Raw genomic sequence first — 15,661 nt, 5'->3', positions numbered from 1 at the left:
AGTAGCCTGACACCTTCCTCCAGCTGCCAAGTCAGGCTCTGTCCAAGGCTACCGGTTCTGATGCTATCACGCAATGCTAGCCAGTTGCACTCCCTCATCACAGTAAAACCGGAGTCCTTTCTGCTCTGCCCTTCACAATAATCACTTAATTAAATAATTCATCATAACGGAAGTCAGCAGGGTGCCTGGGCAAGTCCATATTCCAACACAGACTATTAACTGGAACCCAGCTTGCTCAGCAGACACTTTTTTTTTTTTAAGTTTATTTTGAGAGAGGGAGAGAGACAGAATATGAGCAGGGGAGGGGTAGAGAGAGAGAGGGAGAGAATCCCAAGCAGGCTGCATGCTGTCAGTGTAGAGCCCGACTGGGGGCATAAACTCACAAACCACGAGATCACGACCTGAGCCAAAATCAAGAGTCGGCTGCTTAACCGACTCAGCCAGGCGCCCCAGCAGACACTATTATTAAGCATCCCCACAACCCAAAGCAGCAAGTGAAGCCTGCCTCGTGTGATTTGACCCCAAACTCAGGAAAACACAAGCAGATGGGAAAGGTCTGAGGCTGTATCTCTGTCTCGCTTCTCCGTCCTTCCCCAGCCATAGGCAACCACCGTACACAAGGACAGAACTCTCCAGTGACGAAATAGCACACACTTTTTTTTCTGCTGCTCTCTTTTACAGGCCTTTGAACTTCACTGCTCCCATGGGCCTGAATTGTCCATGTTACCAAACCCTAGCTGGCCACCCAGATGCTCAGATAGAAGGGGAGGAGCTGGAGACACCCTTAGAGGCAACAGCCAGAGGCCCCAGGGTCCCCCCAGACCACACCTCCCTGCTGCCTTCAGATCTTGTCCTTGCTGTTTGGGGCTGTGATGGCTGAGGGACCCGGCCACCCCTGACTCTCTCCCACCTGTTTTCCTCAGTCTGTGTGCTGCTGGGGCAAGACCGACGCTGAGTCACTCTTGGCTACTCGGCCTCCCAAGAGGTTTCTGGAAAGCAGGATGTCACAGCAGAAGCTCCTTGGCCTGTCCCTTTTGCATTACTTCCACCTGCCTTTGTCAAGGCCACTTGTTTTCTTTCCACAATCTTCCTTGTCTGCTTGACATGTCCCAGGCCAACTGTAGTCCTTAATCACCGTGAAACCAGAGTCCCTTGTCTCTTACCTACTCTGTGCCTCAGTTTCTTCATCTGTAAAAGAACACACAAACAACAGTACCAACTTCACTGGACTCTTCTGAGGAATAAAAGCAGTTAAAAGTGTAAGGTGCTTAGGACAGGAAGGAGCCAATAAGCGAGGGCAAGGATTATTTAAGATAAGTGAGCAGTGCGGAAGCCATTAATTCCTTTCCTTTGAAAGCAAACCCTGTGACAGTCACCTGTGATGCGCACTTACCTCCCATCACACAATGGTGGAGACATATGCCAGGCTGGGTTCTCCCTCGCTCGAGTGGGACGGTGTCTGTGTGGGAGCAGGGGAGGAGAACTCCAACTGTTAGATCCAAAGAAACACAAAGAAAACCACCTCCCTCTAGCTTTGAAAGAATGCAGCCCTCTCTTGAGGGCCACGCCCTTTTTGCTTCCCTTGACATCTTCCAAGCAATAGTGAGGGAGTCATAGCTTGGGCCCAATTATTTGTGGCACAGGAGGGCTTCTGGCTAGCCTCCTAGTCAGTCCCACTAAGTCTGCTGACAGTAAAGGACAAGGCTGGTGGGGCAGAACTGAGAGAGGCAGCCCTACTGACCGGCTCCTGCACAGAGAGAGGACGAGAGCTCTCGGATCACAGGACCTCTGTGGGACAGTTGTCAGGAGAGGAAGGTTCCATTGGGGCAGGAGAGGAGGGGCTCTGGTCGCCTGCAGTGCTCCTGTGAGCGAGGCCCAGGGAGGATGCCAGGGCTTCTGCTTGGTGCCTGGGGCTTTCCGGTTCCCTAGTGCTTAATCCTCTTAAAAATCCTCTTGGCTTTTCCAACAAAGTGGCTTCGCAGTGGGGTCCCTTCTCCAACAATCCTGGTGGGAGAAGAAAAGAATGGGGAGGGAAGGAAAAATCTGATGGCAATGTTACATTTGTGCACAGAGCTGGAGATGGGGTGGAAGGAAACTCTGGAGAAGGGTAGGGCTTAGTAACAATCCACGGGGGCAGTGGGGGACAGATACATTCCATCCAACGGACTCTCATTCAGCAATAACAAGAAATGAGCTGTCAGGCCATGAGGAGACAGAGAGGAAATTTAAACACAGGTTGCTAAGAGAAGAAACCAACCCGATAAGGCTACAGACTGTATGACTCCAACTATATGGCGTCTGGAAAAGGCAAAACTGTGGAGACAGTAGAAAGACCAGTGGTTGCCAGGGGGAGGGGATGAACAGGCAGAGCACAGAGGAGTTTTGGATCGAAGTAGATAGATGTCTTTATACATTTGTCAAAACCCATGGAATGGACAAAGAGTGAACCCTAATGTAAACTCTGGACCTCGGTTAATAATAATGTACAATACTGTTTGGTCAGTGGTAACAAATATACCACAGTGATGTTAACAACTTGGGAAACTCTTCCGGGGGAGTATGGGAACTCTTGTGTTTTCTGCTCTGGTTTCCTACAAACCTAAAACTATTCTTAAAAATAAAATCTTATTTATTTATTTATTTATTTATTTATTTTTTAATTTTTGGGACAGAGAGAGACAGAGCATGAACGGGGGAGGGGCAGAGAGAGAGGAAGACACAGAATCGGAAACAGGCTCCAGGCTCCGAGCCATCAGCCCAGAGCCTGACGCGGGGCTCGAACTCACGGACCGCGAGATCGTGACCTGGCTGAAGTCGGATGCTTAACCGACTGCGCCACCCAGGCGCCCCAAAAATAAAATCTATTAAGGCACCCAGGTAGCTCAGTTGGTTAAGCATCCAACTCGTGATTTCGGCTCAGGTCATGATCTCACTGTTCATGGGTTCGAGCCCTATATTGGACTCTGTGCTGATGGTGTACAGCCTGCTTGGGATTCTATCTTCCTCTCAGCCCCTCCCCTGCTTGCTCTCTCACTCTCTCAAAATAAATAAGCATTAAAAAAATTAAAAATAGGGGCGCCTGGGTGGCGCAGTCGGTTAAGCGTCCGACTTCAGCCAGGTCACGATCTCGCAGTCCGTGAGTTCGAGCCCCGCGTCAGGCTCTGGGCTGATGGCTCAGAGCCTGGAGCCTGTTTCCGATTCTGTGTCTCCCTCTGTCTCTCTCTGTCCCAAAAATAAATAAACGTTGAAAAAAAAATTAAAAATAAAATAAAAATAAAATCTATTGAAGACAGCAAAAACGAGAAGAAAGAAAACAAAGCAAAGCAAAACCCAAGCCCAAACCATCCCCCAAAGCAAAAACCAGGAGGGCTGGGTCTCGAACTAGAAGAGCTGCCTCAGCACACAGCTTCCTGAGCAATGGCTTGGACCTTAGGAGCTAAAGCTGAGGCCACTCTGCATGTGAGGTGTGGCTGCTGAGTCTGCCTCCAGCTCAAACAGAATGGCCTTCATCAGGGCCATTTAACTGGCTTTCTTTTCCCTTCCTCTCACTTAAGAAGCCTTTCTTTCCATAGTTTTGGTGCAAAAGTCAGCCTGGCTAAAAGGATTGGGGCAGCTGGCTGGCAAATGCTGGTGGAGGTTTGCACTCTAGATGAGGCACCAAAAAAGGTTTGCTCAGCTGGGAAGCTGAGATCACCCTTTCCTCCCTGCCATGTTGTTTCCTTCTAACTAGAGCTCTTTGGGTCAAGGCTCAGCCATCACAGACTCCATGCCTCCAGTGGTCCAGTCTGAGTCCAAGGGAGAGGCACTACTCACCCTCCTACTGGAGAGACGGTCCCTCGGAGCGGGCATGGCTGAGGCCCAGGGACGCTCAGAGCCCCAAGGAAGGCCTTCCTTCCTGGGCCCATGATCAGTGATGCTTCTTGGAGTTGGGCAGTCCCAAAGATGGTCTCTGGTGGAAAATGGGCCTCTTTCACTGCATCCAGCCCCAGACCCGAGTCACAGGGATCACACTGTGTGGTGACAACAGTTTCTGGGTGCTGGTCTGCATCAGGTTTTCAGTGCGGAAGAAGAATAAACCCTCAGCTCCCATGGTGACCTGGAATAACCCAGGTGATCCAGGCTCATGACTCACACATTCCCTATCAACCGTGCTACTTACACAGCACTGCTGTTGGCAAGTGTAGAGTTGATATGTGGGCCTGGACTTTGGGCTGGGTTTGGATTCCATCTATTTACTTACCGGTTGTGTAAGCTGCAGGAGGTTAAGCTCTCTAAGCCTTCGTTCCTTTGGCTGTGAAGTGGGTGTTATAATCCTGGTCTCACGGGAGACCTCAGGGAGAACCATGCCATCTAAGGGGAGGGCCCCTGGTGGCGGTTAACATGTGCTTGCCCCCCTGCCCAACCGCCCCCCAAAATAGACCCTCCCTCAATACTCCCAGGCTGAGCTTCCTGCGGACCCAGAATCAACAGATATTCCTCAGAAGCACTATCAGGCAGCTCTAGGCTCGGGATCTGATTGAAAAGTGATGAGGGCGGGGAGGGAGGAAATGATATCACCCTGACAGAATTCTTGTCCAGCACAGGAACCTCTGCCGAGCGTCCAGAGGCACAAGTGGGGCTCAGTGTACAGGACAGTCTAACCAAGGGCTCAGAAGACGAAGAACAGGCTGGGAGGGAGAAGGTCACAGAATGAATTTTATGGTGATCTCAGGGGGTCAACAGGGATGCGAGAGGCATCGCTGCAACGTGGGGTGTAAAGGAGCAGGCTCCCCGGATGATGGTGTCAGAGAGGCACGGGAGTGGGCACAAAACACCCGGGCCAGGGAGCACCCGGCCCCTTCCCCCAGGACTCTCACTGCAACCAGGCATGTTCATCTCTGTTTATTTTTTTTCAGAACAAAACTAAAAATCACCACTCAAAATATTTGAGGAGAGTGCTCAGCTCAATCACAGTTAAAAGCTTTATGTAATTTGCAGCCAGAGCATCATGGACTGGAGGTCAGAAAGGAGAGCTTCTGGCATTGCTGGGACAGGGCCTGGCAGCCTGAGACGGCCCTCCCTTGCCCTGTCAGCCCCACTACTGTCCTCTGTATGCTGCCACCCAGGGCGGCAGCCAGCCAGCCCGAGTCTGCTGAGGTGGATGGCATCCACACGTTAGAAGCCATCTTAGTTCCCCACTGTGCTTCCGATTTGACCATCCGGTACCTCCCTCCCCCATTAGGGGTCCAAAAATGTCCACAAAGAAGGCAGGCAGGTCGAGGCCCAGGTGCTAGTGTTGTCAGGATGAAGACTGAGACAAAGTTCTGAGTCCTCGTCTTCACCTGGAAGGGCGAACTCCCTGCCCAGGCCTTCCGGGTCACACGTGAAAAAACAGATTTGGTGCCATCATCGCTCGTGTTTAATGTTGGCTTCACTTCGCTCCAAAGTGACCCCGTTGCCATTCCGAGGGCATTCCTTCTTGTTCCAATCCTTTTCAGTGTAAAATTCGGCTAGCACAGGGCAGTGCTCAGAAGCCACTCCTCCCCAGGACCAGTTATCTGGAATCCAAGGGTTCGTGAGGCCTTCTCTCACTACAGCCCAGTGACCTGGAGAGACAGAGGGAAAAGAGATGCAGAGATGAGGCCTGGGGCTGGGTGGGGTCCCGGCTGGCAAGAAGAGGCATCTGTTCAATGTCTGCAAAGTCAGGATTCCCTGGCGATACTCCTCAGATAACCAGCTTGCCTGTGCAAACAAAATGTTCCAGCCAATTTGGTTTCCTGGACAAGTGAGGGCTTACCATGTAGGTACTGAACACCCCCCCCCCCCCCACCCTCCGAGTCTAGGCCTCCCGCCCATTCACGTATCGGCCTATGGTTGACCTCCTCCTCACTATACACCTTTTCTAATCTGAGCAGCAAGAGTAAATATATTTGACGTAAGGTCAAATATCTCTCAAAGATGTCCAAAGTGAAAGTTTTATTTCACAAAGCAAAGGCAGTAAGTGGGGGAGGGAGGTGAAGGAGTTCTACAGCAAAGAGTAAAAAGGAAAAAGTTCTTACAGAGGCTTATGAGCAAATAAAAGTATCTTAAAATAATGCTTGAGGGGGTGCCTGGGTGGCTCAGTCAGTTAAGCGTCCGACTTTGGTTCAGGTCATGATCTCATGGTTCATGAGTTCAAGCCCCGCATCAGGCTCTGTGCAGACAGCTCAGAGCCTGGAGCCTGCTTCAGATTCTGTGTTTCTCTCTCTGCCCCTCCCCTGCTCGCCCTTGTCTCTTTCTCTCAAAAATAAATAAACATTAAAAAAATTAAAAAAAAAAAAACCTCTAATGCTTTAGAAACATATAAAGCACAAGTATATTTAAAAAACAGTGAGGGGCGCCTGGGTGGCTCAGACGGTTAAGCGTCCAACTTCGGTTCAGGTCATGATCTCAGGGTAGTTCGTGAGTTTGAGCTGTGCTGACAGCTCGAGCCTGGAGCTTCCTTTGGATTCTGTGTCTTCCTCTCTCTTCCCCTCCTCAGCTCGTGCCCTGTCTCTCTCTCTCAAACATTACAAAAAAACTAAAAAAACGAAACACAAACAGTAACAGAATAGTTAACAGAATAGTTACAGAAGCGAGCCTAGTGAGGGAGCACGGCCAGAGACCTCCAGTGAGAAGCGAGGTCACGTTAGTGGAAGCGCGAACAGGTCTGGGCTGAGCCACGGCCTGCCCACGTGACATTTCCATGATGGTGGCCACTCTTCCCTGTACCTTCGTCTCTAGCTTCGCAGCAAGGGGACGGATGAAATGATTCCTACCTTCCTTCTGGCCCTGTGTTCTCAACCGTCCAGCTCTGCTGATGAGGGCCGCTCTCTGCAGGCACCTCCTGGCACCTGGGCAGGCTGTGGCCGCTCTCCGGCCCACCGCGCATTTTCTGCAAGCTGCATCTCGCCTAGTGTGAGGACGGTCACTCCCCCTGAGACCCGCTTCCCTCGTCCTTCAGATCCTCCCCGACACAGTCCAACAGGCAACTGGCACCCAGACAGAGGTAGAAGCTGGTGACACAGCCTGGACTGGTGAGAAGATCTCAGCCCTGGCTGCCAGTTAGGCTTCTACAGAGGCGACCCCAGAATTGCACTTTCACCAATGTGGAATGTCTCCCTGAAGTATAATATGTGTAACACGTTGGGACTGAGTGAAACAACCAGGCAGGATTGAGGACCACTGTTCTCGCCATTCATCAAAAAACCTTACCGTCACTGTCGTATTTCCGACCGATTGCTTCCTGACCCAAAGTCTGCTCAGCAGACTCGGTTGGGGGCTGCGTTGCGGCGCTCAGATTCCCCACCGCACCCTGATCCTCATACAGTCTGTGAGAAGCATGTCCCCTGTCCTACTGTGAGGCTCTGAGACATGTCTGCTCATCCTCAGTGGCTGTCCCTCACCCAGACAGTGCGTCAGGAAGCCTCGGGCCACAGCACGGTGCCTGAATGTTATGGTGCTTAAGGAGTGTCTGCTAAATGACTGAGTGTCCTTGAATTAAAGTAAGCTATCAGCTCATCTCTGAATCGGTACCCTGCTGGCCTAGAACCAGGTTTGCCTGAGACACAGTTTGCCACTCCTGAAGATCAGTGAATGCCTCTTCATTATTTTTCACAGCCCCTCTTAGCCCTTAAAAGTGGCTCTGTTTGAATGATAATTATACAGGCACCTAAACGATACATAATCCTGTCAATGCCCACGGAGGCGGTAAGAACTCCTGACCAGAGTTATCAAACCAAAGGACCTGGAACTATCAGTTCAGACGGGTCTCTCTTACACCATTTCTGAACAGGAAAAAGAACGAGTGACTTCTGCTTTACCTGTGAAAACCTTCTTTAAGCTTTTACTGATCCAGATGTTGTCCAAAGACTTTGAGCCTTGGGGGTTCTTGGTGCTGATGTTGGTGAAGGTGTGTGCAGGGACCAGGTGGTAGAATTTTTCTTTCCTTAAGATATCATAGTCACTGCTGTCAGGTCCCTGGCCAAAATCTCCTAAAACAATCATGTCTTTTTCTCCTGGAGGTAGAACAAAGAAAATCAGGTATTTAAGAGGTCGTGGGAGGTAAACCCAATATTGACTATAACCCACTAAGTGGGATCCTGATTCTCTGATTGGACTCCCCAGGGTTAGGAATGCATATGGTTCTCATTCTTCCAATTTTTCCCAATACCGCGTACAACAAACAAACATAAAACCAAAATACGCACAAAAGTTTGAGTAGGTTTGTAACCTGTTTGGACAAGGAAAGATATGTGAAGCAGAGATCGCCTGTGTTCCAGCTCAGGTTCCAAATCTCATGGCAGAAAAAGCCTGAGGGTCTTGTCCAGATATTTAACAAGAGCTGGAAAAAACATTTATTGGGCACAGTGGGGGAAAAAACATGCAAATAATACAAGAGGGTGGCCATCTACAAGTCAAGGAAATCATCCCTCTGACACCTTGATCTCAGACTTCCAACCTCCAGAACTGTGAAGAAATACATTCCTATTGTCTAAGCCACCCAGAATATAGTATTTTGTCATGGCAGCGCTAGCAGACTAATACAGGGTGAGAGGTTTTTCCCCTTATTTTCAACATTTCTACCATTGTTTGATGTTCACTAAAGCAACTTAATCATCACGAAGTACTGAGTCATCACAAAGTACTTCCCGGAGGGAGCAGACATTCTGAGAGGACAGTAGACCCCAGCTAGGCTCTGGGATTCCCATACCTCTGCCGTCTCGAGATTCCCTTCAGGGGAGCCACATTATTGTGGCTAGCAGGGTGTCTGTCCTAGCTTTCAAGGGAGTCTTTAAGAAAGGCAGTTCATAAACGAGGGCCCAAGGTATCCGAGACCTGCAGGAAGTCTTTCTCCGAGACACCAACATGTTTCAGCAATAATGGCTAGAGGCAAAGAACTCTGAAGTGAAATGACAAAAGTTCCCAGCAGAGGGCACTCGCGCACTGCAGATGACACCTGCTCTGGGGACCATGAGCGACAAAAGGGGGTGTGATGGAAGACCCTCCTGGGGTTCCACCTGTGGCCTACAGAGATGTAATGGTACCCCTAGGCTGTATCTCAACAACATCTCAACATGACTTGAGAAATCAGTGCCAACTTCAACAGGAAAGTAGACTTGAGAATAAAGTGAACAACTCCCACCTGGCCAGTGCTAAGGCCATCCATGAGCCTTCATCCTGGCCATCCATGAGCCTTCACCTGGGATTGGGCCTTCTCCACAGGTAAGAAGCTAAGTCTCTGAGAGGCTGAGTGGCTTGCCAGCCCTCAAGCTCACGGCTCTTCATGAAGGGCTAGAATGCGAGAGCCATGAGGATATGGGCGGCTGTTCATCACAAAATCCCATGGGCCTGGAACAGTGCCTGCTGCACGGCAGACCCTCGATAAGCACGTATGGAACAAATGGGTGAATGAGGCACGAGGAAAGCCCCTAGAATTAAGGTGCACTTTTTGAAAGGAGAAAAGACAAGGATGCTACGCTTACTAAATAACAAGAAAAGCCGAAGGTTAGGAGAAATGAGGCAGGACGTTCCCATATAACGAGACACGTTTTCATTGGGACGCAGACCCGAAAAAGTTTGGGCCAAAAGCGATTCTGAAACCAGGAGAGATGCTGGTGTCAGAGGTCAGCAGACACAGCTCCGTGTGACTTCAGGAATGACAACACCACAGCTCTTTCTGAATGCGCACATCCAGGTCTCTCACAACTCATCTGCTTTTGGTTAAATTGCTCTCCGTGATGGGGCGTCTGGGTGGCTCGGACAGTTACACATCTGACTCTTGCGTTTCGGCTCAGGTCTCTCGGCTTTGTGGGTTCAAGCACCACGTTGGGCTCTGTGCTGGCAGCAAGCACAGTCCTTGCCTTCGAGAATGCACAGGTGCACAGAGGCCTGAATTCTCCTAAAAAGCCATCCGCCTGGGATGGGATCCTTAGTTCCCAGGAGCGGCAGGGAGGATGCTTGGGGCTGACTTCCTCAGATAGTTCCTAGATTTACAGAACGCCAGTGACAATAGCAGGAGCTGGTCTCCACTGAGGGATAGTCCTACCCAGATGCCAAGCCATACTATGTACCCTGTTTCACGCTGAGTTCACAGAGAGAGTCCCAGGGGGGTCTGAAAGAAAGCCATCCCATCAGAGGACTGGCACACCACATGCTGAGGTCAACCCAGATGCGCATTCCAGACAAAGGCAGAAAGGCCCAGAGTTCCCTAATCAAATTGGCTCTGTTTGCTCTGATAGCTGTGGAATAAAAGCTTAGTCTTTGTTTTAGCTCAGCCACCTCTGCTAATAATCAATTTGCCCTTGCACCTTGGGCACACTCGAGAACTTCCTGAACCCTTGGGTCTGCTGTGTCACCAGTTAACAACTGGATATTAGTTATAAGCACAAGGGCACTGGGAACATGAGTCACTGTCCATACCCGGACAAGTCAAGGCGAGCCGGGCTATGGGTCAACAGTCCCTTGGCAACTTGGAATGAAAACCTGACCGCGCTCTGGATGTCAGAAAAAACAGTGAGACGTTATCAGAGAAGTTATGAACTGGCATCTTTTTTTTTCTGCTTCCGTGTACAGACAAGGAAAAGCTTGAGGTCAAGAACAGAAACGTCCACAGATTTTAAATGCTATGAAGTCATCTTTTTAATAGGCTAGAGACAAGCTGTGGGTGAACAATTTCCCATAGAGCTGCTTCTTGGATGGAGTATCTCAGCTTAGACATCTTTGTGACTTTTTCTTTAGCCTGAAGACCCCTGATTTAAGTAGAATGCTAGTCACAGCACATCCTGGTTCACACTGTAAGTTGCCTATCAACATCCACAGCAGCATTATTCACAACAGCCAAAAGATGGAAACCAGGTATTCACTGACCAATGAATGGATAAACAAAATGCAGTATATATACACAACAGAACAGTATTTGGCCTTAAAAAGGAAGGAATTTTTTTTGAGAGAGAGAGAGAGAGAGCGAGCATGTGCATGTGAGCAAGGGGCAGAGAGAGACAAAGAGATAGAGAAGTTTCTATTAGGGGCTCGCCTGAAGCGGGGCTCACACTCACCTGATGTGGGGCCCAAACTCACCAACAGTAAGATTATGACCCGAGCCAAAGTCAGATGCTTAACGACCGAGCCACCCAGGCGCCCAAAATGTAAGGAAATTGTGACACATACTACAACATGGATGAACCATAAAGACATGATGTAAGTGAAGTAAGCCAGCCACGAGAGGACAAATACCGCATGACTCCATTTGTACGAGGTACCTAGAGTGCTCCAATTCATAGAGACAGAAAGTAGAAGGGTGGCTGCTGGGGGCTGGGGAAGGAGGGGGTGGGGAGCTCGTGTTGAACGGGCACAGAGTTCCGGTTTGGGAAGATGAAGAAGTCTTGCAGACGGATGGACATCATGGTTGTAAAACCATGTAAATGTACGTACTGCCACCAAACGCTTAAAAAAAACGGTAAATGGTGTCTGTTATGTATGTTTTACTACAATCAAAAAGTCTTTTTAAAATATAAAGCTCTAATTTGACCAAATTATTTTTATAGCTGAATTCTCACGAGTCACCCCTATGAGGGGCCAATCTAACATGGACAAGGCTTAGAAAACTAGAGACTATTGGTGAAAACTCAAGAACACGTTAAGACAATTCTGGGCCTCCGGCTGTAAACGCCCACCTAGAGAAGGGCAGGGCTCTGAAAAGTCCAGCCAAAAAGCCCAGTCTTTACAGCAGCGTTAACTCTTCCTTCTGGTCAACCTGCACACGGGAAAATTTCTGTATTGCTGGGGCAGAGCCTGGAAACAGAGAGCCCACTTCCTACTGAAGCTCTGCTCTTTTCACTGCTCTCTTAATCCTCTGGTATGTTTTGAGTCAGCTCGTGTCCGCTGAGCCCTCACTGTGTGCCCGGTACATCCACAGATCACCACCAGGCCTCCCCAGCCGCCCCTGTTGAGGCGAGCGCTGGCCAGTCCCTGACTGGACGGGCTACAAGTAGTGTGGTGATTTCCCTGAGGTCCTACAGCGACTGAAGGAGCCAAGATTAAATGTGGGTTTTCTGAGAGCTCCGGGCTGATCTGCATCCCAGCAGGGAGAAAAAATCTACCTTGTGCTAATCAGGACTTTCCCGGTCACCAACTGTCTTTCCTTCACAAGACGAGCATGTGCCAATCTGCAGGTGGCATCACCACAGCAGCAGCTGAACGCAGGAGGACTTGTCACGGGGGAGGGTGTCGTCACTTTTTTCCCCCTTAATCCTTTCCATCAAAGAGAGGCTGAAAAGCCCCAAAGCCAACAGTGTGGAGCGTGCATGGTAAGCCCAGAGATGGAGGTGTCACCATGCACAGGGGTGGCTGGGCTCCACGAGATGCAGGGGCTGTGACAGACGGTCTTCTGTGCCCCCAGCATGCACTGCTGCTGACAGCCCTGTCAGCCTAAGGGATCAGAGGGATGCTCCGAAGAGGCAGCCCCTTGCCTGCCCCCTGCAGAAGTGGGACTTGTCGGCCCAGCCGAGGATAAAGACAATCTCCTACCTTTCAGGGTTTCCTGCAAGGTCTGTGCAAAGGTAGCCAAGCGGTGGCTGTCACTGTGATTCCTGCTTGGATTGTCGCCCCCTGGGAGGACCATGGATGCCAGGTGAAGGTTCACAAGGGTCAAGTCATTGCTTCCCACCTAGGCAAGAAGAAACAAAGCAACAGGGACAGGCTCAGATGCTCATATTTCCTGTATTCGTTGCTTCTGACTTAGGAACAGCTTCCTGCACGATGTTGACAACAGCAAACACAAACAAGGCAAGCTCACACTCCAAGAGATAATGCAAGACAGATCACGCTTGGATTCTTTTGAGGCCCCCATAGGACATCACACCCCCATTCCAACTTAGGGTCTGGAAAACCAGGTGCATCTGGAAAGGTCAGGTTTTGTTTTTTGTTTTTTCCTTGTAAGCAACCACAAAACAGGAGGCGGTGGTTCCCGCAGCTGGTGGTTAAGCAAGACTGGGGTCTTACACTCTAGGGCCAGACCGTGATCCCTCTGCCAGGACCCACCGCTGGGACCCACTTCCTTCCCCACCCCACACACATCCCACCTATCCGCCCCCTTTGTGTTCTCTTCTCTCTGGAGACCACTGTGCCCTGCTGCTCACTTTCACCAGATTTCAAAGGAACAGGAAAGCTGGCTGAAGCCTGGCAGCATCGGATACATCGCAGCCTTGGGTCCCCAGGGCAGGTGTCGTGGTGGGCAGGTACAGAAACACACAGAGATGGGTCTCCTGGGCACGGCAGCTTTGCTCAGCTGCTCGGGTTTTGGCAATCCTGCCCTTCCATTTGTCATGGTGACAAACGCTAAATACTGCCAGGAAGGACAGGGGTGCAGGGGGAGCCCCCAGGAAGTGAAGGCTTCACTTCATTTCATCTTACAGACATGACCCCAGTTCACCATCACCACCACCCAGCCTGGAGAGCCCTCTGCAGCTGTGGCTCCGACCACAGAGAAACCGCCTTAAGGCCACAGGCAGGGAAACCCTGCCTAGGAGGAGAACCTGGAGCCTGCTCCAGATTCTGTGTCTCCCTCGCTCTGCCCCTCCCCCACTTGCACTCTCTCGCTCTCTCTCAAAAATGAATAAACGTTAAAAAATAAATAAACAAAATTGGAGACACCGGTTGGTCTGGCTGTTGCCCTGCTAGGTCAAAGCAAGTGCGGCCACTTTACATAAAACAGAAATCCAGGGCAGCACTAGGAGGTTTTAAAAAATCTGGCAGATTTTGCACATCAATCTCCTAAGCACAACCACAGGCACCCCCAGGCGTGCGTGTGCACACAGAACCCCAGCAACTTTGCAGCCGGGGGCAGAGCCTGGTCCAGATCCCGGCTGCAACCAACACAGAGGCTGCCCCTGCCACATGCCGCCAGAGACCGTGCTGTGATTTGAGGCAACTCTCAGGCTCCAGAACTGCTCTGGAGCACACAGAAGTGGGGGGGGGGGGGCAGGGGGTGCTCAAACACCCAGCAGGTAGCTTGCTAGGCTCTGTGGCAAGGGACCACTCTTGCCTGACCCTGCATTTCACAGGTAAGTGCCATGGGGATAAGGTCAATTGAGTGCCGACTAGGAGATCTATTTTGGGTGCTGGCTTCTTTTTTCCTCCTAATGCCCAGCTTCTGACTGTTTGTTGTTCATGACGTATCCCAGGTGCATCCCGAGGAATCAAAGAGACAGCTCAGATCAGTCCCCCTGCTCCTATCGATGCTCACGTAGGGAAGGGCTCATCTGGAGAGGTCAGTGGTGGGGCTGCCCTGACTCCACAACCCAGAAGCTCCTCTTGAACCCCTCCAAACCCAGATGACCCCTTGAGGGTCTTCCCCTCCCCACCCCCAACCCCCCACCCCACCCTTCCACCTCCTGGTAAGGAGAAGCATGTCCTCAGAACCCATTCTGCTGTCCTCTAATCCAGTGATCTCCAAATGCCAGAGGAATGAAGAAGCACTGAAGGTACCTTTGAGAAACAGGCAGTCCTGGGCCCTGTCCCAGAAATTCTGTGTGTTTGGGGGACGGTCCAGGAATCCCTGATTTTAAGACAAGCCCCCCAGGTGATTCTGACGCACGTTAGGTTTGGGAGCCAGCCATTTGATCTTCTGTGCCCAGATACCAGAGTTATCAGAGCTAGAGTCCTCACCGCCCCCCACCCCCCGCCCCCAATCCCTCTCATTCCTGTTCTGGACAAGTTCACCGGCCAAGGGAACCCCAGGAGGACACGCTGACCTGACCCTCAAAGAGAATGAAATCAAGACAAAAAGATGAGGCCGCTCTGGATCACAGTTTAGAAAGGGACCCCCCCACCCCACCCCCCAGCTTTTAGAAGTAGACCTTCACAGAAACATGGAATGGTACCTTGAACCTCGCAAGGTACGGGCTGGGACCCGTGGGCTTCCCATGCCCGTTGCCAGGTGAACTTTCCTGCGAGGTGGCGTCTCTCAGCTCCACCCCGGCCGCAGAGTCCCACAGGAATCCAGAGAATCCAGCCCCCTGCGGGAGAGGAACAGCTATCAGTCTGAATCAGGATTCAGCCCCACACTGGGGGAAGAGGCAGGGGAAGCCAGAAGGAGATTTGGGGGGGCAGTGGTTGGTTCTGCACTGGGTCCTGAGATCACATGCATAGGGACTGTTTCAGAAACAAAAGCACACCCCTAAAGCCACAGCACATTCCTCCTTGCCCCCAGCCCCAAATTTCCCATGCTGCCAATTTCAGAGTTTTATGTGGAGCCAGAGGGACCTAGGCTGTTATCTCTTTGGGGTGAAGTGAAGGGAGGCTCCAACTAAGCACAGAATTATCTTTTTAATCATCACATCCCTATGACAGACACTCATATCCCTGTCTACCAGGCAGGGGCTCAGCTGCTCAGAGAGGTCAAGTAACTTCCCTAAAATCCCACAGCTGGTAAGCAGCAATGCTGAGAATCAAATAGAAAACTCTCAGCAGTAGGCTTTGCTTACCAATTAGTGGCTGCATACAACAATCAGCACCTAGCAAATCCTCAGTATTTGCTGGATGAATGGAGGTCAGTGCTAAGAGTCACAGTGGTTTAGAAGTGGTCAAGGGCCCTCTGCGGGTGGACAGGTCTGCAGCCCCGGTGCAGGGCCCCATGAGGGCCAGAGAGTCATGTCAGGAGTGT

General features: G+C 50.8%; 1 protein-coding gene and 1 long non-coding RNA gene across 2 annotated transcripts in view; both read right to left on the bottom strand.

Moving 5' to 3' along the window:
* Window positions 1-904: 904 nt before the first annotated feature.
* LOC125161173 (uncharacterized) lies at window positions 905-2,012 on the bottom strand. Its single transcript, XR_007150494.1, has 3 exons — window positions 1,742-2,012; window positions 1,394-1,459; window positions 905-1,188 (listed from the first exon to the last, which is right to left on the bottom strand). It is a non-coding gene; the product is annotated as an uncharacterized LOC125161173 (long non-coding RNA).
* A 2,853-nt stretch (window positions 2,013-4,865) lies between these two features.
* Window positions 4,866-15,661, bottom strand: part of EEPD1 (endonuclease/exonuclease/phosphatase family domain containing 1) — a 113,372-nt gene continuing 102,576 nt past the window's right edge. Inside the window, exons 5-8 of the mRNA XM_047850822.1 lie at window positions 14,880-15,014; window positions 12,526-12,664; window positions 7,821-8,015; window positions 4,866-5,585 (exon numbers count right to left, since the gene is read on the bottom strand). Of these exons, the coding sequence (XP_047706778.1) occupies window positions 5,386-5,585; window positions 7,821-8,015; window positions 12,526-12,664; window positions 14,880-15,014 (669 nt within the window). The 3' untranslated portion in view covers window positions 4,866-5,385. The remainder of the gene's footprint in view (window positions 5,586-7,820; window positions 8,016-12,525; window positions 12,665-14,879; window positions 15,015-15,661) is intronic.

Source organism: Prionailurus viverrinus, chromosome A2, assembly GCF_022837055.1.
Source record: "Prionailurus viverrinus isolate Anna chromosome A2, UM_Priviv_1.0, whole genome shotgun sequence".
Lineage (NCBI taxonomy): Eukaryota > Metazoa > Chordata > Mammalia > Carnivora > Felidae > Prionailurus > Prionailurus viverrinus.
Note: the sequence above shows the minus strand (reverse complement) of the source record. Positions and strands in the feature narration are given on the sequence as shown.